The 26,462-nt window shown below is 39.5% G+C and overlaps 2 protein-coding genes across 4 annotated transcripts in view; both read left to right on the plus strand.

Moving 5' to 3' along the window:
* Positions 1-26,462, plus strand: part of LOC111189973 (CD209 antigen-like protein C) — an 85,231-nt gene that overhangs the window by 7,308 nt on the left and 51,461 nt on the right. For 2 of the 3 annotated variants that reach the window (XM_049472082.1, XM_049472081.1), the window contains exons 4-5: positions 6,331-6,437; positions 6,519-7,554. In XM_049472082.1, the coding sequence (XP_049328039.1) occupies positions 6,331-6,437; positions 6,519-6,669 (258 nt within the window). In that variant the 3' untranslated portion in view covers positions 6,670-7,554. Of the gene's footprint in view, positions 1-6,330; positions 6,438-6,518; positions 7,555-26,462 lie in introns of those variants that run through there. The other variant, XM_049472083.1, reaches the window with a different exon arrangement.
* LOC111197672 (C-type lectin domain family 4 member M-like) overlaps positions 25,021-26,462 on the plus strand; it is an 82,667-nt gene continuing 81,225 nt past the window's right edge. Inside the window, exon 1 of the mRNA XM_049472080.1 lies at positions 25,021-25,098. The gene's annotated coding sequence lies outside the window, so the exon portion shown is untranslated. The remainder of the gene's footprint in view (positions 25,099-26,462) is intronic.

The following is a 26,462-nucleotide window of genomic DNA, read 5'->3' on the forward strand; positions in this document are numbered from 1 at the left end:
TTAAAGTGCTCACTACAGACTACTGTCTCGCTCTGAGTATGAGCCTGCGGACGCCTAGAGGGTGCTTCGCGGCCCCCCGGTTGAGAAACCCTGGCCTAGTATGAAGAAGATGCATTGCAAAGCCTCAAGTGAAGTCGAGTGAATTCAAAATGTCCCAACTAAGCTTCTTTAATATATTTACATACAATACAATACAATACAATACAATTATTTTCAATGGGCATATAGACATCTGAAACAGGGAGCCTAGTGCATCACAAATTTATCAACATTAACATTTTAATATAACATTATAGTCATTATAGCTTTTAGAAAAATGTGATTTGGGGAGAGGGTGTAGCATGGCCTAAGCCTTTGTTCTTAATGGCAGTTTTTCCCCATTTTACATTACTTTGACTTTTACAGTAGTTACACAAGTAGTTACGAAACCAGTACTTTTACACTTTTACTTAAGTCAAAAGCTTGAGTTGATAATTCAACTTCTACAGAAGCATTTTAAACCCTACTATCTAGTAATGAATGTTAATACTTTTCACAGCTTCAGATTCAGATCAATGCAGATAGATCAATGCTGTCCCAGAGCAGCCATTCTGAACATTACACATTACACTTTGGTACTGAGCATGTTCATCATGTAATGCAGAGCTTCTGCCCCTCTGTTTTCTGGTCCTGAAGAGGATCATTCCGAATGTCCATTTTCATATTCACAGACATAATTTACTAGATCACAGAAGCACTGGATCACTGCATAATGAATAAGATGAGTGTGGATAAACTGAGCATTGGTATTCCATGGATTTCACAATAAAAAAATATTTAAGTTTTTCTAGCTTTCACACAAACATATGAATGAATGAATCACATAATGAAGGCTTTGTACACTACATGAATAAACCAGTAATTTATATGTTAATTAAGCATGTGGTTTCTACTTGACATCCTACATTCCCTTCCTCATATAACTCTGTAAAACATTTGCCTTCTTAACACACATGGTTTGTTTTAATTCCATCCTGTCATATTTTACAGAATGATAACATTTAAAATCATCCATATACAAAAATACACTTATATTTTTGAGTACACAACACAGACACATGTATGTCCATCCTGTCAAATTTTCCAGAACACTGGCACTTCTGATACTACCACCTCAGGGCTGTGTGCTGAGCCCGCTCCTGTACTCCCTGTACACCCACGACTGCACAGCCTGACACAGCTCCAATGTCATCCTCAAATTGACACAACAATTGTTGGCCTGATCTCCAATAATGTCCGGCAGCTGGGCCGGACAAAGTGTGTCCCAGACTACTAAAGTCATGTGCAGCTGAGCTGGGGGCTCCCCTGCAGCACATGTTCAACCTGAGTCTGCATTTGGGGAGGGTCCCCACACTGTGGAAGACATCATGCCTGGTTCCAGTACCCAAGAAGACACATCCCAGTGAGCTCAATGACTACAGGCCGGTCGCTCTTACATCACATATCATGAAGACCTTGGAACGTCTGCTTCTACACCACCTCAGACCCCAGGTCCAACATGCAATGGCCCCCTTACAATTCGCCTACAGAGAGAAAGTGGGAGTGGATGATGCCATACTGTACTTTCTCCACCGGACCCACTCATCTGGACAGAGGAAGCAGCACTGTGAGAGTCATGTTCTTTGATTTTTCCAGTGCTTTCAACACCATTCAGCCTCTCCTCCTGAAAGACAAGCTGGTGGGGATGCAGGTGGATCCTTATTTGGTCTCCTGGATCACAGACTACCTCACTGACAGACCTCCGTGTGTCAGGCTGAAGAACTGTACATCAGAGACTGTGGTCTGCAGCACAGGAGCACCACAGGGGACTGTGCTCTCTCCGTTTCTCTTTACACTCTACACCTCAGACTTCCAGTACAACTCTGAGACATGCCACATGCAGAAGTTTTCCGACGACACTGCCATTGTGACATGTATACGGGAAGGAAAGGAGGAGGAGTACAGACACCTTGTGGAAGACTTTGTGTCGTGGTGCAATAGGAACAACCTGCTGCTTAACACCTCCAAGACCAAGGAGATGGTGGTGGACTTCCGCAGGGTCAGGCCACCCACACAGCCAGTATCTATTGTGGGAGTTGATGTGGAGATGGTGAAGACCTACAGGTATCTCGGACTGCATCTGGATGATAGGCTGGACTGGTCATCCAACACAGACATCCTGTACAGGAAGGGACAGAGCCGGCTCTACTTCCTGAGGAGGCTGGGGTCTTTTAACATCTGTCGGAAGCTCCTGCTGATGTTTTATCAGACCGTGGTGTCCAGCTGTCTTTTCTATGCTGTAGTGTGCTGGGGAGGAAGCATGAAGAAGATCGACGAGATGCGTCTGGACAAGTTGGTCAGGCGGGCGGCGTCCGTGGTTGGCGTGGAGCTGGACTCTGTGGTAACGGTGGCAGAAAGGAGGACACTGCACAAACTACTCTCCATCATGGATAATGCTGGTCACCCATTGCATTCTATCATCATGGACCAAAGGAGCAGTTTCAGTGGCAGGCTACTGGCTGCTAAATTTCCTTCGGGATCAATAAAGTATCTATCTATCTATCTATCTATCTATCTATCTATCTATCTATCTATCTAATGACGAATCGGCCAGCAGAGAGGAGGTTATCATCCTGGAAAACTGGTGCCAGGAGAAAAACCTCTCTCTAAACATCAGCAAGACCAAGGAGCTGATCGTGGACCTCAGGAAGCTGGAGAGAGCACACTTGTCGATCTCCATCAATGGGACTGCGGTGGAGAGGGTCAGCAGCTTCACAACAACGCCTTTACTTTCTTAGACTTTCTCAGAACTTCCTACACCTGCACTGTGGAAAGCATTCTGATTGGCAGCATCACCAGCTGGCACAGGAACTGTACTTCTCTGCAGAGGGTAGTGCGTACAGCGCAGTACATCACCGGGGTTCAGCTGCCAAACCTTTTGGATTTATAAACCAATCGCTGCCTGAGGAAATCCAGAAGGACCCCTCCTATCCAAGCCACTCCCTGTTCTGGCTCAGAAGCTTGAAGAGCAGAATCAGCCGGTTCTTCCCCCAGGCGTGCAGGCTGTGGAACAGCCAGTAGAATAGTGTTCTGCCCAACCCACCCCACTGATTGACACCCATACAAACTCTGCACCCTGTACTTAACACTGCATCTATCAGACTTTCCCATATTATATAACATTCTGCCCCCTGCACTTCCCACTTAACTTATTCCTTACCTGCACTTACTCATAGTTACTCTGTCACCTACTGGACTATTTCCTCACTTCCATCCACACACTCTAGATATCTGCATATCTACATAGCATCATATGTTTACTTAACATAATTCAGTGCAATATTTATCTATAGTGTATAAGTATAAGTTATTATGTGTACTGGGTATATTGATTTACTGTAAAGTTATTTGTATATCTTATTTTATATTATATTGTATTTTATTATTCTTGTAAATATTGTTCTCTGCACATTGATGGAAATCTGAACCCACGTTTTTCACTCACATGTACACCTGTACTCTGTAACGTGACAATAAAAATCTTGAATCTTGTACAACATGTACAACTGTGCTCTATTGACATTTTACTGTACATCCTGTACATTTGCACTGCTGGACACTATTGACTCTTTATAGTACATCCTGTACATTTGCATTTTATTATTTATTCTGATGAACTACGTTAATCAGATTATGAAGTGCTTGTACAATAAATCCACAATGTTTTACATTGTGTTCTGGAGGAACCACATTTGCTTCCTCAATCAACAATTATGTGGTGAGAAAAATTACAATAAAGGGTGGATTGGATGTCATTTCAATTTTCTAAAACTTAATGAAGAACTATGCCTGGACAATAACATAAAGCTGCACTCACAGATTCAGCACAGGTATTACAGGTTGGAGCACCTGAGGCACTTCCTTTTCTGACACCAGTACAATAGAAACTTCCCTATTAGATCCCAGTTCCAGTCAGACTGGTGTAGTGTGGTGGGATGGCATTTAGTGGTAGATGGGCACATAGACACTAGTTTCAGTGTTTTAGTAGCTTTCAGTAAGACTTTTATAGACTCTTGTTTAAAGATGTCAAAGAGTGATGCTGAAGATGTGATCTACTATAATGACATCAGCAGAGGAGATCTGGGGGAGATCTACGAAAATGTAGATTGTGTTAAAGAACGTGAAGCCAAACGAGAGATTAAGAACATCGGCTCACAGAAGAACCTACAGACAGGTGAGACTGAAGCTTTTCTCTGTAGACTCTACAAAAGTATTTTTAAGACTTAATATTATTAAGCATTTTTAGTAGTTTAGTCATTTTATTCATTTTAAAGCTTTAAAAATCATTTATATACACTACCTGAGTTGAGTAAAAGTAAGAAAACAATTAAATCAATATGAGTAATCACATTTAACTGTATAGAATATAATATTGAGTACATATAAATTTAAATTCTAGTCAAAACTATTAAAAAAATTGTAGATTAGTAGATTAGTAGACTTGATGTGTTAGGTAAAGTTGACTACAAAAAATATTCTACATTCTATACATATTTTGTATTTAAAGCTACTCTTACTGTACATGTGTTCAAAGAGAACACAAGTAAACACAAAATCCAGCTTTTAAATCAAGATTTTTATTATGAAGAAGGACAAAATCCAAACCTACATGGCTCTGTGTGAAAAAAAAGTGTTTGTCCCCTAAACCTAATAACTTGGTTGGGTCACCCAGAGCAGGAACAACTGCAACTAAGTTTTTCACAGCACTGTGGAGAAATCTTGGTTACTCATCTTTACAGAATTGTTGTAATTCCACCACATTTGATGTATTGTAATGCTATTTTGGTCACACATTTACCTCAGCAGTGCTGGTCCAATCATATATTTACCTCAGCATTGCTATTCAACTCATAAGTTTACCTCAGTAGTGCTTTTTTAGTCACACAACTTAGCAGTTCTGTTCTAATCATATCTGTTTTACCACAGCAGTGCTATTTTTATCATACCTTTACTTAAGCATTACTATTTTAATCACACATTCACCTCTGCATTGCACTTGTGTATGTTCTGACATTGAAGCTAAAACCATTTATTGTGCAACTGTATTTGTATCTGTTCACGTGTCTAGGACGAGATGCTCGATGGAACAGATGCTACAGACTGGCTGCAGTGGGTCTGGGTCTGCCGTGTGTTCTCCTGCTGACTGCCATCACAGTGCTGTGGATCCAGTTCAACCACCTGACTGCAGAGAGAGACCAGTTACAGACCAGTAACACCAACCTGACTGCAGAGAGAGACCAGTTACAGACCAGTAACACCAACCTGACGGCAGAGAGAGACCAGTTACAGACCAGTTACACCAACCTGACGGCAGAGAGAGACCAGTTACAGACCAGTTACACCAACCTGACTGCAGAGAGAGACCAGTTACAGAAGGAGAGAGACATCGTCTTAAGAGGACTTGGGCTTTTTGGTAAGTCAATATTAGATTAGTAATTTTCTGTTGTATTACTTGACACTATTTAGAATATTAGGAACATTCACTATTATTAAATACTGCATTTGATTATTTAACCTTGTGCTGCATTCAATTCAACCATCTCATATCCAACCCCCTCACACTCAACTCCCTCACACTCAACCCCCTCAAACTCAAACCTCCCACATTCAACACCCTCAAACTCAACCTCCTCACACTCAACCCCCTTAAACTCAACCCCTCCCACATTCAACCCCCTCACACTCAACTCCCTCACACTCAACCCCCTCAAACTCAACTCTCCCACATTCAATCCCCTTCACACTCAACCCCCTCACACTCAACCCCCTCACATTCAACTCCCTCACACTCAACTTCCTCACAATCAACCCCCTCACACTCAACTCCCTCACACTCAACTCCATTACACTCAACATTCTGTAACCCCCTCAAACTCAACCCTCTCACATTCAAGCCCCTCATATTCAATACCCTCACACACTGTCACAATCAACCGCATCACACTCAACTATTTGAAAGCCACTTTTCTATAGCAGTTTATAAGAAGTCTTCATATCACAGTGTTTAGAACTTCACCAAATGTCTTAATCTTCTCTCTAAACAAGGGGGTTACTTCAACTCCAGTCTTTACTATCTCACAATGAACAAGAAGACTTGGAGCGGAAGCAGAGATGAATGCAAACAGAAAGGAGCAAACCTGGTGATCATCAACAGCAGAGAGGAACAGGTGAGAAAGAGAGAGAGAGAGAGAGAGAGAGAGAGAGAGAAACCATTCATTTCCTTGTGTCCTGTGCTTCCACCCACCATCACAGGAGTTCATCAATAAAACTTTCCTCAGCACTGAAGCCTGGCTGGGTCTGACAGACATCGCCAACGAGGGGGACTTTAGATGGGTGGACGGCTCATCTCTGACCCTTCAGTAAGAGACACTGAACTGATCACTGACCATGATGCATTTCTTCATTGGAGCTTTCTGAAGATCTAGTTCTGTGTGTTTCAGGTTCTGGTGGCCAGGAGAACCCAATCATTGGGGAGGAAATGAGAACTGTGCTATAACCGGTGTCTGGTATTCTAAATCTGATATATTAACCTGGGCTGATTATCCCTGTGGACATGTTACATATGGGCTCTGTGAGAAATTGCTTTCCTGAGAACATAAATAACAAAAAAAGGAGTAATCTAGTTTGCTTTTTATACATACAATATCCAACATAAGTGAGCACTATCTTTAGATGTACTGTCCCCTGCAAAAAACTCAATACCCAGCAATTAATATCTACTGTAAATAGCTGGCTTAATCAGCAGGGCAGTTGCTTTTGTTCTGCTTGACCTCTCATTTCTTCAACTTCTGCAGCAATGCTGGCAGCACTTAACGGTATATTCTTTAAAGCTAACCTCTGGATATGATGCTATACTTGTGGACTCAACTTCTTTGGTCATCCCTGGTAAGGCCTGTTCCGAGTAGAAACTTCCAAGTGGAAACCTGCTCTATGACCTTCTTAAACCCTAGGCCATCTTTGTGGAGAGCAACAATTCTATTTCTCACATCCTCAGAGAGTTCTTTGCCATGAAGTGCCATGTTAAACATTTGTCAGCCAGTATGAGGGAATTTAACAGACCTGTTCCTTAATTGTTCCGTAACTCTAACAAGTGACTTGACACCAGGGGTGTATACTGACACAATTAGGCCTAATTTGGGTATGTTTCCTTTGAGATGTACTCACTAATCTCAGTGCTCTACGTTATATCCAAGATTTAATTCTAAGTAAAGTATTGTCCAATAAAAAGTTAATAAAATATTTGCAGAAATTCAAGCAATGTACTCACTTTTGTTGGATACAGTATGTACTGAAAGTCACAGTTATCAAAGTGTAGAAATATCTCAATGTGTTTGCTGGTTTCTGTTCGATATGTTCAATCTTTTAAGCAACTAGTCCTGATTTTTACACTGTAAAAAAACCCACAATGAAACAATAGTTTGTTGAGTGTTACAAATATTTGTTTTTACAATATGCTTCTGCTAAAAAATGTTTTTACATAATTGGGTAAAACCTCAGAGAACTACAGAATTATTATCTAAATAGTTTAGAGATAAAAATGACCTCTGTTCTGTGAATAAATCTTATTCTGTCAGAAAATAAGAAAGTGTGCATTTTCAATAAAAATATGAATACAATAAGAAGCGCTTTTGTAATCAGCAGAGGTGTCAAGTAACACTCCATCTGGATATAATGAACTTGATTGTGGTTGGATGAGAGGTATAATCATATACCATTTCAACACCCTATTGGTTTATAATCAATCCATTAGGGCTGTCCCTAACGATTATTTTTTAAACGATTATTCTAACGATTATTTTTTTCGATTAGTCGACTAATCTATTCATTGACAAACATATTTAAATAATTATTTTACGTTTTAAAGCAAACGATAAATTACTATATTTATATATAATAACAACAACAACAACAACACAAGCCTACTAAACCAAACCCCACACTTATAATCACTTACATGTACAGCACGTTGTTTAGATCTATAACGCTAAAAATGGATAAGCTCCCATACACCACAACCGTGTGTTGCACTGTTTTCTGTGACCGCTAGATTTTGTGACCACTGGCAAGTAGTTCTCAGCAGACCGGTGCACTGGCCGATTCGAAACGTGTTCGTTTCTAATGTTTACCCCGACTGGCCAAAACGGTTCAGTTTAGGGCTGAGGGTAAGGTGTAGGTATAGAAAGCTTCCGTTTTGCCAATGAACGCTCATAACCGTGAGCACTGGTCACAAAATTCCGACGGTGACAGAAAACGGTGTGACACCGCAGCGCCGACGGCGCTAGCTAAAATAACTTAAGGCAGCTAGCTTAGCTAAACACCTGAACTTATGAATAATGCTACTGTTTCTGGAAACTGCGAAATGCCATGCACAAATATAAACCAAAAATGTATAATTTCTGCCTGTGGCAGGTTTAAAACCTTTGGTAGACAGCCTTAAGTCTTTTTAAGGACACCCGCGGAGACCCTGATGTAAACGGTAACTTACTGTGTGACCCTGTTGACATAGTGCTCCTGGATGTTTGCGCTTCAAGTGCTCCTTTTGCACGTATGGCAGAGGACCACATTGTTGCCCTTTTGCGTGAAATGCTCCCAAACTTTAGATGCCCGCTGGCGTTTTTTTGTAGCTGGAGATTGCTCTCCGGAGTCCAAGCTCTCTAGAGCTTAGATTCTCTGCCCGAACCCGACATGACCCGAGGCCCGCCCGTAAATCCGACCCGGGCTCCAGAAAATAGTCCGAGATGTAGGCGTCTGTTTTTTAATTATATTTTTATTTAAAAAAAAATAACGAAAACTGAAAGTGAAACTAAACTAATTTATTTATAAGCGCTGTTTTCACTACCGCAGTTCTACAGCGGGGGTGTTGTGCCGATTCTGTCCGCGAAGCGGGAGTCAGATTCAGCAGAGAGTCGGATTCGGCACAAACGCGGCGGCACCTCGCGGTCCGCGGTGTCAGTTGTAAACGCTCGCGCTAGCCGCAAAATACGGCAGAAAACACTGAGGGAGCTGCAGAATTATGAATGGGACTAGAATATGAGCACGAGGAGATCAAAGAGAACCTTCACCTGTGAGTAGCTCTCTCTCTCTCTCTCTCTCTCTGTGTCTCTCGCACGTGAACTCCTCCGCGTTTGACTTGCAGAACTGTGTTTAGCTGTTCTTAAAAATCATTTTAATTAAATAATAGTTCTATGCTTCTATGTTACCGTGTTAATTAACATAATTCTGATCATATTTCGCTCATTAAAACAGCCCGAAAACAGCCAGTTGGAATTTTTGGGCCCGATCTAACCTCTAATGCTCTCCACAGGCGCCGCCATGTTTACGACGCGCCGACGCACGTTATGCAAATCGATGTATTTTTGTAATCGATGACGTCGATTATGTCGACGCGTCGCCCCAGCCCTACAATCCATTACACCTCCACACGTCACGCCCACACTCCAGCAAAAACATAGCAGACGTATGTAGACTACTATGAAGATGATGCATTGCAAAGCCTCAAGAGAACTCGAGTGAATTCAAAATGTCCCAACTAAGCTTCTTTAATATATTTACATTGTACTAAAATACAATTATTTTCAGTGGACATATAGACATCTGAAACGGGAAGCCTAGTGCATCCCAAATTTATCAACAGTAACATTTTAATATAACATTATAGTCATTATAGCTTTTTAAAAAATGTGTTTTGGGGAGGGGGGTAGTGCACTATAGGACAGCCTAAGCTTTTGTTCTTAATGGCATCTTTTCCCCTTACATTACTTTTACTTTTTTACTTTAAGTACTTAAAAAAAAGAACTTTTGCACTTTTACTTGAGTCAAAAGCTTGGGTTGATATTTCAACTACTACAGAAGTATTTTAAACCCTACTATCTATAATTTTACCTATAGAGTAATGAATGTTAATACCTTTCACACCTTCAGATTAGAAGAAGCTGAACTTGTAGAACTTACAATACAGCCTCAAAGCAATGTTCGGAAATGCCTGAAGAATACACATCACACCCAGACTAGGGGTGCTAGGGGACTATATATATGTATATGTATATATATATATATATATATATATATATATATATATATATATATATATATACAGACATATGAAAAAGTTTGGGCACCCCTATTAATCTTAATCATTTTTAGTTCTAAATATTTATATTTCAGGATTGAAATGAGGTTTATTGTACTAACAGAAAATGTGCAATATGCATTACACCAAAATTTGACCGGTGCAAAAGTATGGGCACCCTTATCATTTTATTGATTTGAATGCTCCTAACTACTTTTTATTGACTTACTGGAGCAAAAAAATTGGTTTGGTAACCTCATTGAGCTTTGAACTTCATAGCCTGGTGTATCCAATCATGAGAAAAGGTATTTAAGGTGGCCAATTGCAAGTTGTTCTCCTATTTGAATCTCCTCTGAAGAGTGGCATCATGGGCTCATCAAAACAACTCTCAAATGATCTAAAAACAAAGACTGTTCAACATAGTTGTTCAGAGGAAGGATACAAAAGTTGTCTCAGAGATTTAACCTGTCAGTTTCCACTGTGAGGAACATAGTAAGGAAATGGAAGACCACAGGGACAGTTCTTGTTAAGCCCAGAAGTGGCAGGCCAGAAATTTCAGGGGTGCCAACACCATGACTGTACAGCATTTCCACATTACTATGCCAAATGTTCATGTACCAATATATTTTTCCAGTCGTAAATGTATCAGGATAATTGTATGTGTGTCCATCATAGGCTGCTGTAGACAGATATCATGTTAATGTCGTCATAAGTGGTTTTGGTCGAGTAAAATAACCACCTCTTAAAAAGATGTGGTAATAGCTTTGGATTGCAAAATTAGCAAAAGACCAACTTCTGCAAAACATGCCTGTGCTCAATTTAGACCATATTCTTACCATATTTTCTAATAATAAATAATAATAATACACCATTTAAGTTAGTGGGATATTAGGATAAAAAAATGAGGTTATCTGTTAATGCTAAGCTATTCTTTGTTGTCGGACAGTGTGTTTTTAAGAGATATTAAACTGCTAAGAGGCATTTTCATTTCCATCATTACTATGGTTAAATTACCTTAATCAAGGAGCAAACACATAAAATTGCCTTTAGAATAATCAATAAATTCAACTAATTTAAACAATTGCAGCACAATATATAAGGACACTGCTTAAAGCAGCACAAAGGAAAATTGGCATTTTGCTCACAAAAAGTCACTGAAATGGAAAGAAGTACTAGGTGGAAGAACTTAAAAAAAATGTAAATTATTTTTTAAACATCCTAATGAGCAAATTCTGCTGAATTTAAAAAAGATTTTTTGTTGGAATATGTTGGAAGAAACCAATCTGACAAGACAAGGGACAGTTAATGACCAATTTTCACTTACTCAGGTCAGGAAGGTTCTTTAGAAATCCATCTTTCTCTTTCTGTAGGTCTCTTTCTGCAGTCAGGTTGAAGTTAGTGAACTGGGTGTGAAGGCAATCAGCAGAAGAACACACAGCAAAAACCCAGAAACACTGCAGCCTAGTGGAGAAGGGAGATAGATACATGTGCTCTTTACTCTCTTTTCAGAGTAACTTCCAGGTATTTGATGATATTTTGATGGTTTGCCAACATCACATTGTTTCAGTTCCTCAATATTTAATCTGTTCCTTAATCTGTTGTGTTTATCGGTCAAAAACACAGTCCACGAACTGCTGATCTGTATTGTGTAGGAAAGGGAAAGTGGTTGACCCAATGATTAAGCAGAAGTTCAGAAGGTTTTTTTTACCACCAACCAGGACTCCCTGCATGAGACAATAGATGCCTTGACCGTGTGCAGTGCATTATGGACTCTTTAGACCTGTTAAACCAAAGAATGTTGAAGGTCAGAGTTGGGCTGAGTCTCAACAAGATGGTCTCCATCAAAGGTCATGGCTAATCTAGGTGGACATTGAAACAAAGTGAGATTCAAAAAGCTCCCAGAATGGTTTAAGGCAAAGACCTAGTTCTAAATCTAAATCTCGTGGAAAGATCTTAGAATTGCAGCTGGTATAAGGCACAGGAAAGAGGTTCTTAGAGGCCTAAAAAGAAAAGAACAGTTCCTAGAGTCAAATATGTTGAAGGTTCAAAGATGTTTTGGGGTTGTTTTGCTGCCTCTGGCACTGGGTGCCTTAACTGGGTGCAAGGCATCATGAAATCTGAAGATTACCAAAGGATTTTGGGTCGTAATGTACAGTAGGTCTCAGTATCAGAAAACTGGCTTTGCATCCTAGGTCATGGGTTTTCCAGCATGACAATGACCCCAAACATACTCCAAAAAAGCACCCAAAAATGGATGGAAACAAAGCACTGGAGAGTTCTGAAGTGACCAGCAGTGAGTCCAGATCTAAATCTAAATACAATTCCATTGCTCACCAGTGGAAAGATCTTAAAATTGCTGTTGGGAGAAGGTAATCTTTGATTTAGAGAGACCTAGAGCAGTGTGCAAAAAAGGGAGTGGTCCACAAATCTAGCTAAGAGGTGTAAGAAGCTTGTTAATGGTTATAGGAAGTGATTGATTAATTAACAGTTGTTTTTTTCAAAGGGTGTGCAACCAAACATCAAGTTGAGGGTGCCAATAATTTTGTCTGGCCCATTTTTGTAGTTTTGCAGTTTAACAGTAATTTACTGATATAACAGGGGAGTGGTAGGGTGGTCAGCTCTGGTGTGTTTTGAACCCGTGGTTCTTTTTCTGTGATACCATTGGCTGTATGCTAGAAACACGCAGAAAACGGGCCAAAGAGTCTAAAAGCGGAGAGGGTGCTAATTTCTAGCGCAAAAAACAGGCCAAAGAGTCTAAAAGTAGAGAGTGTGCGCATTTCTAGCGCATAAAAATTGGCCAAAGAGTCTAAAAGCGGAGAGGGTGCTCATTTCTAGTGCAAAAAACGGGCCAAAGAGTCTAAAAGTGGAGAGTGTGCTCATTTCTAGTGCAAAAAACGGGCCAAAGAGTCTAAAAGTGGAGAGTGTGCTCATTTCTAGCGCAAAAAAACGGGCCAAAGAGTCTAAAAGCAGAGAGGGTGCGCATTTCTAGCACAGAAAAACAGGCCAAAGAGTCTAAAAGCGGAGAGGGTGCTCATTTCTAGTGCAAAAAAACGGGCCAAAGAGTCTAAAAGTGGAGAGAGTGCGCATTTCTAGCACAGAAAAACGGGCCAAAGAGTCTAAAAGCGGAGAGGGTGCGCATTTCTAGCGCAGAAAAATGGGCCAAAGAGTCTAAAAGTGGAGAGTGTGCTCATTTCTAGCACAAAAAAACGGGCCAAAGAGTGTAAAAGCGGAGAGGGTGTGCATTTCTAGCACAGAAAACGGGCCAAAGAGTCTAAAAGCGGAGAGGGTGCGCATTTCTAGCACAGAAAACGGGCCAAAGAGTCTAAAAGCGTAGAGAGTGCGCAGCTTTAGTGCAAAAAACGGGCCAAAGAGTCTAAAAGCAGAGAGAGTGCGCAGTTTTAGTGCAAAAAACGGACCAAAGAGTCTAAAAGCGGAGAGAGTACGCGGTTTTAGCGCAGAAAAAGGGCAAATGAGTCTAAAAGTTGCAGTAATTAAGGAGACATCATGAAATGAAACATCAATTTGAAAACTCTTAGTTTACACAACACTGTTAAAGATAAAGATAGTAAGTCAAGTAAAATGGTGTGTAAATGAAAGTAATTAGGAAAATGTATTATTTAAAGTGGTATATTTCATTATTTGTTTTATTACAAATCTTTGGCACGTGACTTCAAATATATTTCTCCTTCTGGCCCCCAACAAAAATGATTAATGGCCTCAATACCCTTGATTTCAGCAGAAAAAAACATAAAATGAGCCACTGTCCCAATACTTATGCGTATATAGATATAGACATAGATAGAGAGAGGTCTGCTGCAATAACCACAGGGTTTTTAACCGTTTTTACACAGTTTACACAACGTGCAGGAAGTGCAAGTGTGAGGCAATGCCAGGAAACTTCCTCTATATGGACAGAATCAGCATGATATCGTACATGTTACCTGTTCTCACAGACAGACAGAGGGGAAGTGTGTCGCATTACTCGTCATTTTGAATCTTCTGTCAAAAGTGAGTATTAATTACTTTACTACTGAATATTTAGACTTTTAAAGGTATATAAGCGCAAGTATGTAATGTGCTTCTACACAGTACCAGTCTTATTATTATATTAGTTTTAAATATTAATATTTTACAGTTATTCTCCTCTTAATCTTCCAGTAAGCCGCAGAGATGTCTCAGGATGTTTATGCGAATGTGAACCGCGCTGCAAAAATAGGAGAACGGGTGGAGGTGGAGGTGGAGATCTACGAGAGTGCAGACACTGTTACAAACGGCCAAAACACCGTCACAGAACAGCAAGAAACCAACACGAACAAGACAACACAAAGTAATGTTACAGGTATTTATCTATAGAACCTTAATCCAGCTTTTAATTGTTTAATAAGTCAGTAAGTCTTCTTTTGAAATCAATGAAATGCTTTGAAAAAGTATTTATACCTCTTAAACCTTTCCACAATTAATCTTAAATGTATTTTATTACAATTTTAATTAATCAACCAACACAAAGTAGCGCAAAATTGTAAAGTGGATTAAAAAAAGATGAAATATGAAATGAAAAAAGTGTTCTGAAACCTCTTAATAAAATTCAATGCAATTGAGAAGTCAAAGCATTTTGCACACTACCTTATCAGCCAAAACAGTTTTCATTCTAACATTTACAAAAGGTTTTTAGAAACTACTTTATCAGCTAAAACAGTTTTAATTCCAACATTTAGCCAAAAGTTTTTGGCCAGTATGTTATCAGCCAAAACAGTTTTCATTCTAACATTTAAAAATGTTTTGGACACTACTTTACATCCAACGTGTAGCCAAACCTTTTTGCACACTACTTTATAAACATTTTTAATTTCCAACATTTAGCCAAAAGTTTTTGGACACAGCTCAAATAAGCCAAAAACATTGATAATCCAACATTTACCCAAAAGTTTTTGGACATTACTTTATCAGCCAAAACAGTTTTCATTCCAACATTTAGCCAAAAGTTTATGGACACTATGTCAGCCGAAACAGTTTTAATTCCAACATTTAGCCAAAAGTTTTTGGACAGTATTTTATCAGCCAGAACAGTTTATATTCCACTATTTAGCCTTGAGTTTTTGGACACAGCTCAATAATCCAAAATTATAGCATTTCATTAGTTTAGACAAATGTTTTTGAACCTTGGTCAAAAGTTTTTGGACATTTCTCAGGTATTGATATTCCAACATTTAGCCAAATGTTTTAGGACTTCGGCACTAGGCCAAAAGTTTTTGGACACAGCTTTATCAGCCAAAATAATTTACCTTCCAAAATTTTGCAGACAATTTTTGGACACAGATTAATAATCCTAAAGTATTGCCTTTCCTCAGTTTAGCCAAATGTTTTTGGACTAAGCTTAGTAAGCCGAAATATTGATATTTCAACATTTAACCGAATGTTTTAGGACTTCAGCATTTGGCCAACGTATTTAAAGACAGCTTTATCAGCCAAATCTGTTTACATTCCAACATTTAGCCAAACATTTTTAGAAACCATCAGCAAAAACAGTTTACATTCCACAGTTTAGCCAAATGTTTTGGACACTATCAGCCAAACGTTTTGGCATTCCAACACTTAGACTAGACAGGTTTTGCAGAAGTTGGTGTTTTCTTAACTGTGCAATCTAAAGCTATTACCACAACTTTTTTGATTAAGCGGTTATTTTACACAACCAAAACCACTAATGATGACAGAAGGGTGATATCTATCTGCAGCAGCCTATGACTGACACACATTCAATTGTCATGATGTCATTTGTCACAGTAAACGTGAAAATGCTGTACAGTCATAGTGTTGGCATCCCTGAAATTTTTCTAGAAAAATAGATATTTCTCCTAGAAAATGATTGCAGTTGCACATGATTGTTATACAAAAGGTTATTTCCTTTGTGTGTATTAAACCAACACAAAACAATTAGAAAAATAGCAAAAAACTGATATAATTTCATGCAAAACTCCAAAAATAGTATTTGGTTACACAACCTTTGGAAAAATAAACAAAAAAAATCTATTACTTCCTATAAACATCAACAAGCTTCTTATATCTTACAAATGTTATTTTGGACCTCTCTTCTTTTGAAATCCGCTCCAGGGGCCTCATGTACTAAAGGTGCGTACGCACAAAAACATTGCGTACGCCATATTTCACGCTCACGGTCTGATGTACTAAATTTGACTTGAACGTGTGAAAGTGCGTTCCCCCACGGAAGTTTTGTTTTGGGCGTACGCCTTTTTTTTGTGCGTATGTATTGTGTTTTTGTCATTTGGCGACACTTAGAGGCGATGCATTGAAATTACAACTATTAAGATATCCTTTATGCACACATTGAAGTAAGCATTATTGGGTAAAATAAAGTAAATTAATCAGACAGTTTCATTGTCTTACAGAAATAATCGTTTAACGTGTTTCCACTTAGCCTAGATCAGGTTTGCGCTGGAGTTGTTGGAGATGCAGCGTTGGCATTACTGGAAAATACTGCTAATGGCCGAATTCATTGAGCGCGCATTTTCCGTGACCATTATGTTTTTTTGGCCCATGATGATGACTGGCTTATAAGCAGTTTTAGATTTCCAAGAGCATAAGAAAACAAGCTGAGTGCGTGACGTGTGTCTTTTTGGTAGGCAACTCATTTAAAGCATTTAAATGAAAGCATTTATCTTAGAATAATAAAACTTAAAACATGGGTAATGATACGCTATGCGTATATAATATTATTATTATTGTTATTATTATTGTTATTATTATTAATAATAATAATAACAATAATAATAATAATAATATAACATTATACTCTGCGTAATTGAGGGAGGAGTCGTGGCAAGTGTGATGCTTTCGTGCATTTGCGCTTGATTTCAAGTTGATTGTGATGTACTAAGAGAAAGTACGTGGAATTCTGCCTACGCACGGTTTGATAAATCCGGATTTTTTTGTGCGTACGGAACTTTTCAGATCTGAGCGTACGGAACATTTCAGTAGGAAGTCCACGCAAGTCTTAGTACATGAGGCCCCAGGTCTCTTATATTTAAAGGGTGCTTTTTGGGGTCATTGTCATGCCGGAAGACCCATGACCTAGGCGGTAAACCCAGTTTTCTGACACTGGACCCTACTGTACAGTGTGACCTAAAATCCTTTGGTAATCTTCAGATTTCATGATACCTTGCACACAAGGCAGCAAACCAACCCCAAAACATCTTTGAACCGTCAACAAATCTGATTTCAAATAATATGTTTTTCTCTTTGTAGGCCTCATTCTTTTTGGGTAAACAGTACAATGATGTGCTTTACCAAAAAGCCACAAAGCAAAAAGAGTTTTCCAAGCAGGATTCTGGTTGAGATCTCCAGTTTAAGAACCTCTGTCCTGGGGAAATTATAGAACTTTGGCCCAGACTTGAGAGTGTCTTACACCAGCTACAATTCAAATATCTCTCTCCTCAAGATTTAGATTTAGAACTAGAACTTAAGAACTGTCTTAAACCATTGTGGGAGCTTTTTGAATCTCACTTTGGTTCAATGTCCACCTAAATTAGCGATGACCTTTGATGGAGACCATCTTGCTGAGACTCAGCCCTACTCTGACTTTCAACATTCTTTGGTTCAACGAGTCTAAAGAGTCCATAATGCACTGCACATGTCCAAGGCATCTATTGCCATATGCATTTGTTTCATTAGAGTGCAGGGAGCCCTGGTTGGTGGTGAAAAAACCTTCTGAACTTCTGCTTAATCAATGGGTTAACCACTTAATCGATGGGTTAACCACTTTCTTTCCTAAGCAATACAGATAAGCTGTTTGTGGACTGTGTTTTTGAATGTGACAGGTTTGACAAATAGGCACAACAGATTAAGGAACAGATTAAATATTGAGTAACTGAAAGAGTGTAATGTTCATCAAATACCTGCAAGCAAATTCTACATGGAAGCTCCACTGAAAAGAGAGTAAAGCACACCTCTAAAGTATCTATCTCCATTCTCCACTAGGTCAAGATTGCAATCATACTGCAGGGACCAGAATTTGCAGACTGGCTGCAGTGTTTCTGGGTCTTCTGTGTGTTCTCCTGCTGATTGCCATCATACTGCTGTGGTTCAAGTTTACCGCAGACAGAGACCAGTTACAGACCAGTAACTCCAACCTGACTGCAGAGAGAGACCAGTTACAGACCAGATACACCAACATGACTATAGAGAGAGACCAGTTACAGACCAGTAACTCCAACCTGACTGCAGAGAGAGACCAGTTACAGACCAGTAACTCCAACCTGACTGCAGAGAGAGACCAGTTACAGACCAGATACACCAACATGACTATAGAGAGAGACCAGTTACAGAAAGAGAGAGATGGACTTCTGAAGAACCTTCCTGAACTGTGTAAGTGAATACTGATCATTAACTGTCCCTTGTCTCGTCAACAGTAAGATGTTCATGGGTTCCATACTGTGGTACTATGATAGAAATCTACCTGTGCAACAAGTCCAAGTTGTGGAATTCCCTCATTACTAAATATTCCACAGTCAACTTTAAGTGATATAACAAAATGGAAGCAATTGGAAACAAAAGCAACTCAACCACAAAGTGTTAGACCATTTAAAATGAGGGTGGGGTCAGCACAGTTGCCAAATGCTGAGGAGTATAGTGCGCAGAGCTCACCAACTTTCTGTAGAGTCAGTCACTACAGACCTCTGAAGTTCATGTGGTCTTTAGATTTGCTCAAGAACAATAGAGCCTAGAGAGCTTCATGGGATGGGTTTCAATGGCTGAGCAGCACCAAAAGAACTTTGGTTCTTGAACCAGTTCCATTCGGGCTTATAAGAACCGTGGAGCTTTTCAGCAATCTAGCCCTGGTTTCCACCAGTTTTATTGGAACCATCAAAACTTCAAATCTTACATCATCAACAGAGGGCATTGCACAGCGTCAGTGAAAAGACACTTCCCCAGATGTCGTCACAGTTTGTACGGAAGAACCTGTTCCCACTGTGAACAAACATTTCTGGTTATAGAACCTACTTTTGTTGGTGGAAACGTGGCAAACACCTTGACCGTGTTACCTGCAGTGACACAGGCAGGTCAGGGATGAGTATGAAGGTCATCTTCCATTGATTCTTTCGCCAGAAAATGTGTAGAGTGTCTCTTTTGAGGAGGACAGGGGAGTGGAGGTGAGCCATTGCGTTGCAAAGGCAATGCAAGGGTCATCGTATTCCCTGTATCAACTACAGCTTGCATCTACTGTCCGCTAAGGTTGGAGTTTTCTAGTTGACGACATGGTCACCTGACATAAGAATTAGCCACAACAACTAGTGATTAACTGTATGCCTTTAGGAAAATCAGGGACTAAGAATGGCAAACCGGCTTGGTAGGCAACTTGTCTCAGTGGCTTCCGACTGCCTCTGGCCGGCTAATGCTTACAGAGTTGCCTTTCTTTTGCCAGTTTGCTATCAGCTGTGGAGCACTCTCAATGGGGGGAGGCCAAAGCTCAGGACAAGTTCCTTTCTTTATGGCTTAGCCAAGGTCTTCTTCACAGATAAGACCCATATTGCCTTCTGTAAGGGTGCTTTCACACCTACCTTGTTTGGTCTGGACTTTTCAGAAAGTAGTTGTGAAAGGGGCCACGAACCACGGTCTGGACCAAAGGACCAGAGTTTGGTCTGACCAAAAGGGGTGGTCTTGGACTACTCAGATGTACTGAACCATGGTCCTTTTCTAGATTGTTCGGACATTCAGACCAACTACAGTTGGAAGTTGAGTCAGCATTTAAACAAACCAGCGGAAAAAAGAACTGGTGTTGTGCCTAAATCTGACTCCCCTTGGCGTGCAGGCGCATCAAGCAGCTTAGGCTGAGAATTTATACCGTAACAGTAGATTGACTCTCATTAATAAACTGAAATGAAATAAATTTTAGGATAACCTTTTGCACTCATTCTGCTGCGGGGTGAAAGCATGTCCGTGAAGGGGAGTTGGATTCTGACAGAGCTAGAATGTTTAATTACCCTCCGCCCCTGTCTTCTGTTCGTTTGTAGCTCCACCCCCTTGTTACCCGGTTCCAGGCGTTTCCTGTCTTTGTCCGTGTGTTTACATAGTCCCCTTGTACCTGTTTCCCCTGTCCATGGTTGTACGTTGTTACATCAGTCAGGTTTCGGTTTCCTGTGTTTTCTTATGTTATGTGTGTTTCTTTTTGTTTTTTGTCACAAAGACACAAATCTTGGTGCAGAAACTTGTCGGGCCCTAACTAGCCAGGTAGTGCGATCCTCACATCTTACCTAAACTGTTTATAACCCTATCATCTCCAGAAAACTAAGATTTGTTGAGATACTGTCTCAGTATTATCTAGCATAGTACCCAGATCAGTTCAGGGGATCAAACCCATAATCATAAACTGCACTGTATAATTATTTTTTTCTTTGAAAAGATCAAAAGACTCAACAAGGGTGGAAATACTTCAGCTCCAGTCTTTACTACATCGTTACTGCGAAGAAGAGGTGGTATGACAGCAAAACGGACTGTGAACAGAAAGGAGCAGGACTGGCGATCATCAACAGCAAAGAGGAACAGGTGAGAGAGAGAGAGAGACAGAGAGAGAGTGAGAGAGAGAGAGAGCGCTGTATCTATATTTGTATGCATTCACATAATTTTATAATATTTTCAGGAGTTCATCAGTAAAGAATTTGGCAGCACTGAAGCTTGGATTGGTCTGACTGATGTAGTAACAGAGGGGGTCTGGAAATGGGTGGATGGCTCAGTTCTGACAACTGAGTAAGAAACACTGAACTTAACTCTGATCATGATCCAGATCTTTACTGTAGCTCTCTGAAGGTCTAACTCTGTGTTTCAGGTTCTAAATATCTACACTGCAAAAATCCATTGGCAAAAACTAGACAAAATATATGCAAATTAAGACAAATATATGTATATTAAGCAAAAAAATCTGCCAATGGGGTAAGCAAAATTGTCTTAGTAAGATTTCTTACAAAAAGCAATGGCAAAGTCTCAAAATAAGACTTAAGTAAGTCACTGTTTTTGGACACAAAAATCAGAATAACTTGATTTCTGCTTGATTGTGCTTATTTTTAGTTCAAATGACTTAAAATAAGGTACAAATTCGAAGTAAGAATAATTAAGATCATTATCCCTAAAATAAGCAAAATAATCTAACACTTACAATGCTTAGTAAGACAAAAAAATCTTTTCAGATAAGAAAATTAGATTTATTGCCTGAAATTTTGAAAATTTCACTTGCTAAGATTTAGTTTTTTGCAGTGTAACTCTGTGTTTCATGTTCTAAAAATCTAACTCTGTGTTTCAGATTCTAAATATCTAACTCTGTGTTTCAGGTTCTGGTGGAAGGGAGAACCCAATGATTATAAGAATGAGGAGGACTGCACTATTACTGGATACAAGGATGCTAAAACTATTTCTTCCTGGGCTGATTATCCCTGTTTTCACCCTGTATCTTCGATCTGTGAGAAACGTTTCACTGGATTGTAACTGAGTTTAAATTGGAGTGACGATCAGAGACAGTTTATAAAACTCTGCATTAATCTGTATATTTTTATTTTCAATATTTCTTATTGCAGCCAATTTACAGCATTTTCATCTAATCTAACCCAGGGTGGGATTTAGAGTATTCATGGGGGAGTTTGGAGTACTCAGGGTGTGGTTTGGAGTACTCAGGGTGGGTTAAGAGTACTCATGGTGGGTTTAGAGTACTTAGAGTGGGGTTTAGGGCACTCAGGGTGGGTTTAGAGAACTCAGGATGGGGTTTAGAGTACTCCGGGTGGGTTAAGAGTACTCATGGTGGGATTTAGAGTACTCAGGGTGGGTTAAGAGTACTCAGGGTGGAGTTTAGAGTACTCAGGGTGGGGTTTAAAGTACTCAGGGTGGGGTTTAGAGTACTTAGAGTGGGGTTTGGAGTTCTCATAGTGGGTTTAGAGTACTCAGGGTGGGTTTAGAGTACTCATGGTGGGTTTTAATGTACTCAGGTTTGGGTTTAGAGTACTCTAGGTGGGGTTTAGAGTACTCAGACTGGGATTTACAGTACTCGGGTGGGTTTAGAGTACTCATGGTGGGTTTATAGTACTCAGGGTGAGGTTTAGGGTTCTTTCTAGGACTTTGGGGCTCTAGTGAACCACAGTGAGAGCTATTATTCACAAATTTAGAAAACATGGAACACTGGGGAACCTTTCCAGGTGTGCTTACCGAAATTACTCCAAAAGGGCATGGACCACAAAAGGTCACAAAAGAACCAAGAACATCACCTAAAGGTCTCTCAGTTAAGATCAGTGTTAATTAACAGTAGGGATCCTTCCCATGAGTGACTGGTACTCCAAAAGGGTGTGGACAACTCAGGTGTGGCCTGTAGTTATTAAGATGTTGTTTTGGGTTCCTTCTGGATGAGTTTTCCATGCCCTTTTGGAGTAGTTTTAGTAAGCTGACCACTCTTCCATGTTTTTTAATTATTTGTGTATATTAGCTCTCACAGATTTAATCAAAGCCCTAAAAATGTGTTGTTTTTTGAGATCTTATATCTGCTTCATGTTGTTAGGCAGGGTCTATTTAAGTTATTTCTTGATTTTACGAGTCTGGTAGTAACCAGGCCTGGTTGAGGCTAGTAGTGAAAGTTAACTCAGTTTTCCAAAAAAAATGGTTAGTTAAAGTTAATTCATAGGGGCCAATTACTTTTTCACATTGGACCTGATTTGTCTAATATTAATGTTTGTTTGTTTAATCTGAAAAATGAGCTAGACTAAATAATGTAAAACAGCTAAACATCAGTGCAACAAAATGCAACATCCTTTCCTTTCGTTTCTTCCTTGCTTCCTCAGACAGCTGTCTCTTAATTAGTAATTGAATTAAATTGAATGCATTAGGCATTAAAGCATGCATTAATGTTTAACAAGGCCTTAACCAGTGTCAATTAAATATTAGATGATTAGTTGAGATATTGTTTAACCTTTTAAAAGTGTTTATTTTTGTTGTAAGTACTGTTATTTGTGATCCTATACTGTAAAGTTTTCTTTTTTTGCATCATTATTTTTTAAGTTTGTTATAACTATTCAGTCATTAATGAAATGTGTATATCTTGTAATAAATTTTCTATTGTTTTTAACACTGTGTTTGCATTATTGAATTAAAAAACAACCTAAATGTGCTTATTGACCCAACATACAAGCTTAAAACTTGCAATGATACCATATAAAAATAATATTATTTTCAAAACTAAAAACCACAATTATAGCAATATATTTTAGTTTATATTTAGTGCTCCCCCTCCAGGCCTCAGCAGGTACTGCACATTATTGAAGGCTACTAATAAAGTATTACTCCCAGAAAAGTTTAGCAAAATTGAGGGTACATAGCTTTGTTTCAAGCATGTGATGCTCGTTTGAACTCACTTGTGGTAGGTAACAGATGTGGGCAATTTAAAAAAAATCACATCTCAAAGCTGAGAAAAAAGAGATAAACTGACTCAATCTTTGTATTGTGTGCCACACTAAGCATATAAAACAGAACAAGGAGAAGAGAACTCTGCGAGGACTTGAGAACCAGAATTGTGGACAAATACCCACAATCTTAAGGCTACAAGTCCATCTCCAGAGATCTAAATGTTACTTTTTCCTTTCTACAACCCATGGCACTGTAGGTAACCTCCCTGGACGTGGACAAGAAGAGAAATTTAGAGAAAACATTGCAACGCAGTATAGTCTGGATGGTGGATAAGCAGCACCAATCAAGTTCCAAAGATAATGAAAAAATCAAGCTGTCCTGCAGGCTCAGGGTGCATCAGCGCAAAATAGCTGTCGAAATTTGAATGAAATGAAACGCTATGGCCAAGGACTTGATTAAGGATAGTCTGGGCCCCTTAGTCAAAGTGTTGCCCAGCCCTCTCCATAGCAGGGGGCCTTCGTGATCAAGGGCCCTCTAATGGTATGCCCTGCTCTTCTTTAGGGCCCTCTAAAAAATATGCCCCCCTCTTTTCTCTGTCCTAGGACCCCTAACAGCCAGAAGCCTCATCCATTCATAAGTGGCCCAAAAGCATTGCTAGGGCCCCCAAGAGGCCCTGGGGTCAAAATTCCTAATAGTCAGAGGATCCTTAAAATGAAGGGAGCCCTCTGAAATAAAAATATATTTTGTATCATAAATGTTTATAGCCATCGCAAAATGTTTTAGGCCAAGGCCCCCTGACCTCAAGGGTCCCTGGGCGCTGGCTCCACTGGCCCGGTCAGTAATCCAGCCATGGCTATGGCAGGAGAAGACATGGGAGGACACATGTGACTTAGCCAAAAACTCTGACTCTGACTGTGTGCAAGGCATCATAAAATATGAATCTTACCAAAGGATTTTGGGTCACAATGTACAGTAAGGCCTGGTGTCAGAAACCTGGGTTTGTATCCTAGGTCATGGGTCTTCCAGCATGACAATGACCCCAAACATACTTCAAAAAGCACCCAGAGATAGATGGAAACAAAGCGCCGAAGAGTTCTGAGAGTTCTTTAAATATGAGAGACCTGGAGCAGTTTGCAAAAGTTGACAAGTGTAAGAAGCTTGTTAATGGTTATAGGAAGCCTTGTAGTTTCTGGAAAACTTCTAGGGGTGCCAACACTTTCAACAATGACTGTATACAATTTTTATTAATAATATGGACATTAATACATGTTATACCATAGCATTTATTCAAGTGTAACATGTTGAGAGGGTAAAAACAAAACTAAGAGCACAAAACAGTGTGACACTGGCAGCTCTTCATTGACACTTTTAAACCACAAGCTATTGTTTCAAGGAAAGTCTGCGTGTCAACTGAGGTCTGAGACTTCCTTTAGCCTTTAGACAGACAGGGCACAAGTGAAGAGGATCCGTGTTCTCACACCCAGACAGACAGACAGACAGACAGACCAACAAACAAGGACATCTTCATTGTATTTTTCTGATTGATGAGTCTCCGATCACAGGTGAGTGGAACTTATGTACACTTATAATGAAGACATTTAAAATCTAAACTGAGTTTTTAAATGATAATTGATGTAAATAAAGCATGTCTGTGTGAAAAGGAAGCTTAGCTTATCTTAGCATTTTTAGATCTTCACCCCATGTTGTGTTTCATTTCCTCGATACGTCCTTAGTCACTTTTTGACTAAGGACGTTTTTTGACTTTGACTGTTATTTCTGTGCGGTTTAGAATTGACTCCTTAGAGTTGCAGTTGTTGTGTTAAAGCCGGACAGAGTTTGCAGGTTTGTGGTTTTCCTGCCACATTGAGGTTGTTTGAAAGTATGATCTGCGTTCAAAATCGTTCCCTGTTACATAAATAGTGCACTATTTAGTGTGTTAGTGCAGTTCAAAATCTAAAACAGTTTTATCTTCCCAATTTACCTCATACTGTGTGATGAGGGGGCGGCCATGTTTGTTTACTCTGTGTTAGAATGTCCAGTGCAGCAGAGGATCATTGATATACAGGTTACACCCACAATGATAAAATTCGTACAACAAAAACTACATTGATTGGTCAAAACTATGTTTTTCTTTGATAACTTGGGTCAATCCCAACATCTTTTCAATTTGGACTACAAAGTCCCGCCCACTTTTTTCTAATTTGCATAATATGCAAAACCTACACCTTGCGAACTAGTCGTAGGAATTTTGAACAATTCTGACATATTTGCTATCAAAATACTCGGGAGAATATGGCCTTTAACATTCAATAAGACAAAGTTGAAATTTGTAAACACTATGGCTGTCACTATGGCTATATTTTCAAAGGTATAGATGTCAGACAGTAAAAAAACTTCAATATTGTACTTTCAGGTTCTGGTGGACAGGAGAACCCAATGACTATGAAGGAAATGAGGACTGTGGTGTAACCGGATACAAAGGAGCTACTTCTGGTCCTTCAACCTGGGCTGATTTTCCCTGTCATCACCCTGTTTTTGGAATCTGTGAGAGAATTTCTAAATAAGAGTGAACAGCAAATGCTTCTTATTGATCAGATTGTACAGTGTATTAAACTGATTGATTGATTGATGATGATTGGAAAGCTGTTGATGATATAATGATTAAAGCTTTTAATAACTAGAAAATGTTGTGATCTGTTAAATTCGCTAAAGGTAATGGTGAATGAGTAGTTTGATTAACATGAGGTTGTTTTCTAATTGGACAGCATGGTAGAGCATTGTGGGTATGTATACCTTAAGGGAGCTTTCACACCTACCTTGTTTAATGCAAACCTCCAGAACATTTAGTTTGGTATAAACCCAAATGTAAACCCAAATGTAAAAGTTGACATGGACTATGGTCAGGACCAAAGGACCCAAAAAAGTT

The sequence above is a fragment of the Astyanax mexicanus genome, chromosome 25 (genome assembly GCF_023375975.1).
Source record: "Astyanax mexicanus isolate ESR-SI-001 chromosome 25, AstMex3_surface, whole genome shotgun sequence".
Classification (NCBI taxonomy): Eukaryota; Metazoa; Chordata; class Actinopteri; order Characiformes; family Acestrorhamphidae; genus Astyanax; species Astyanax mexicanus.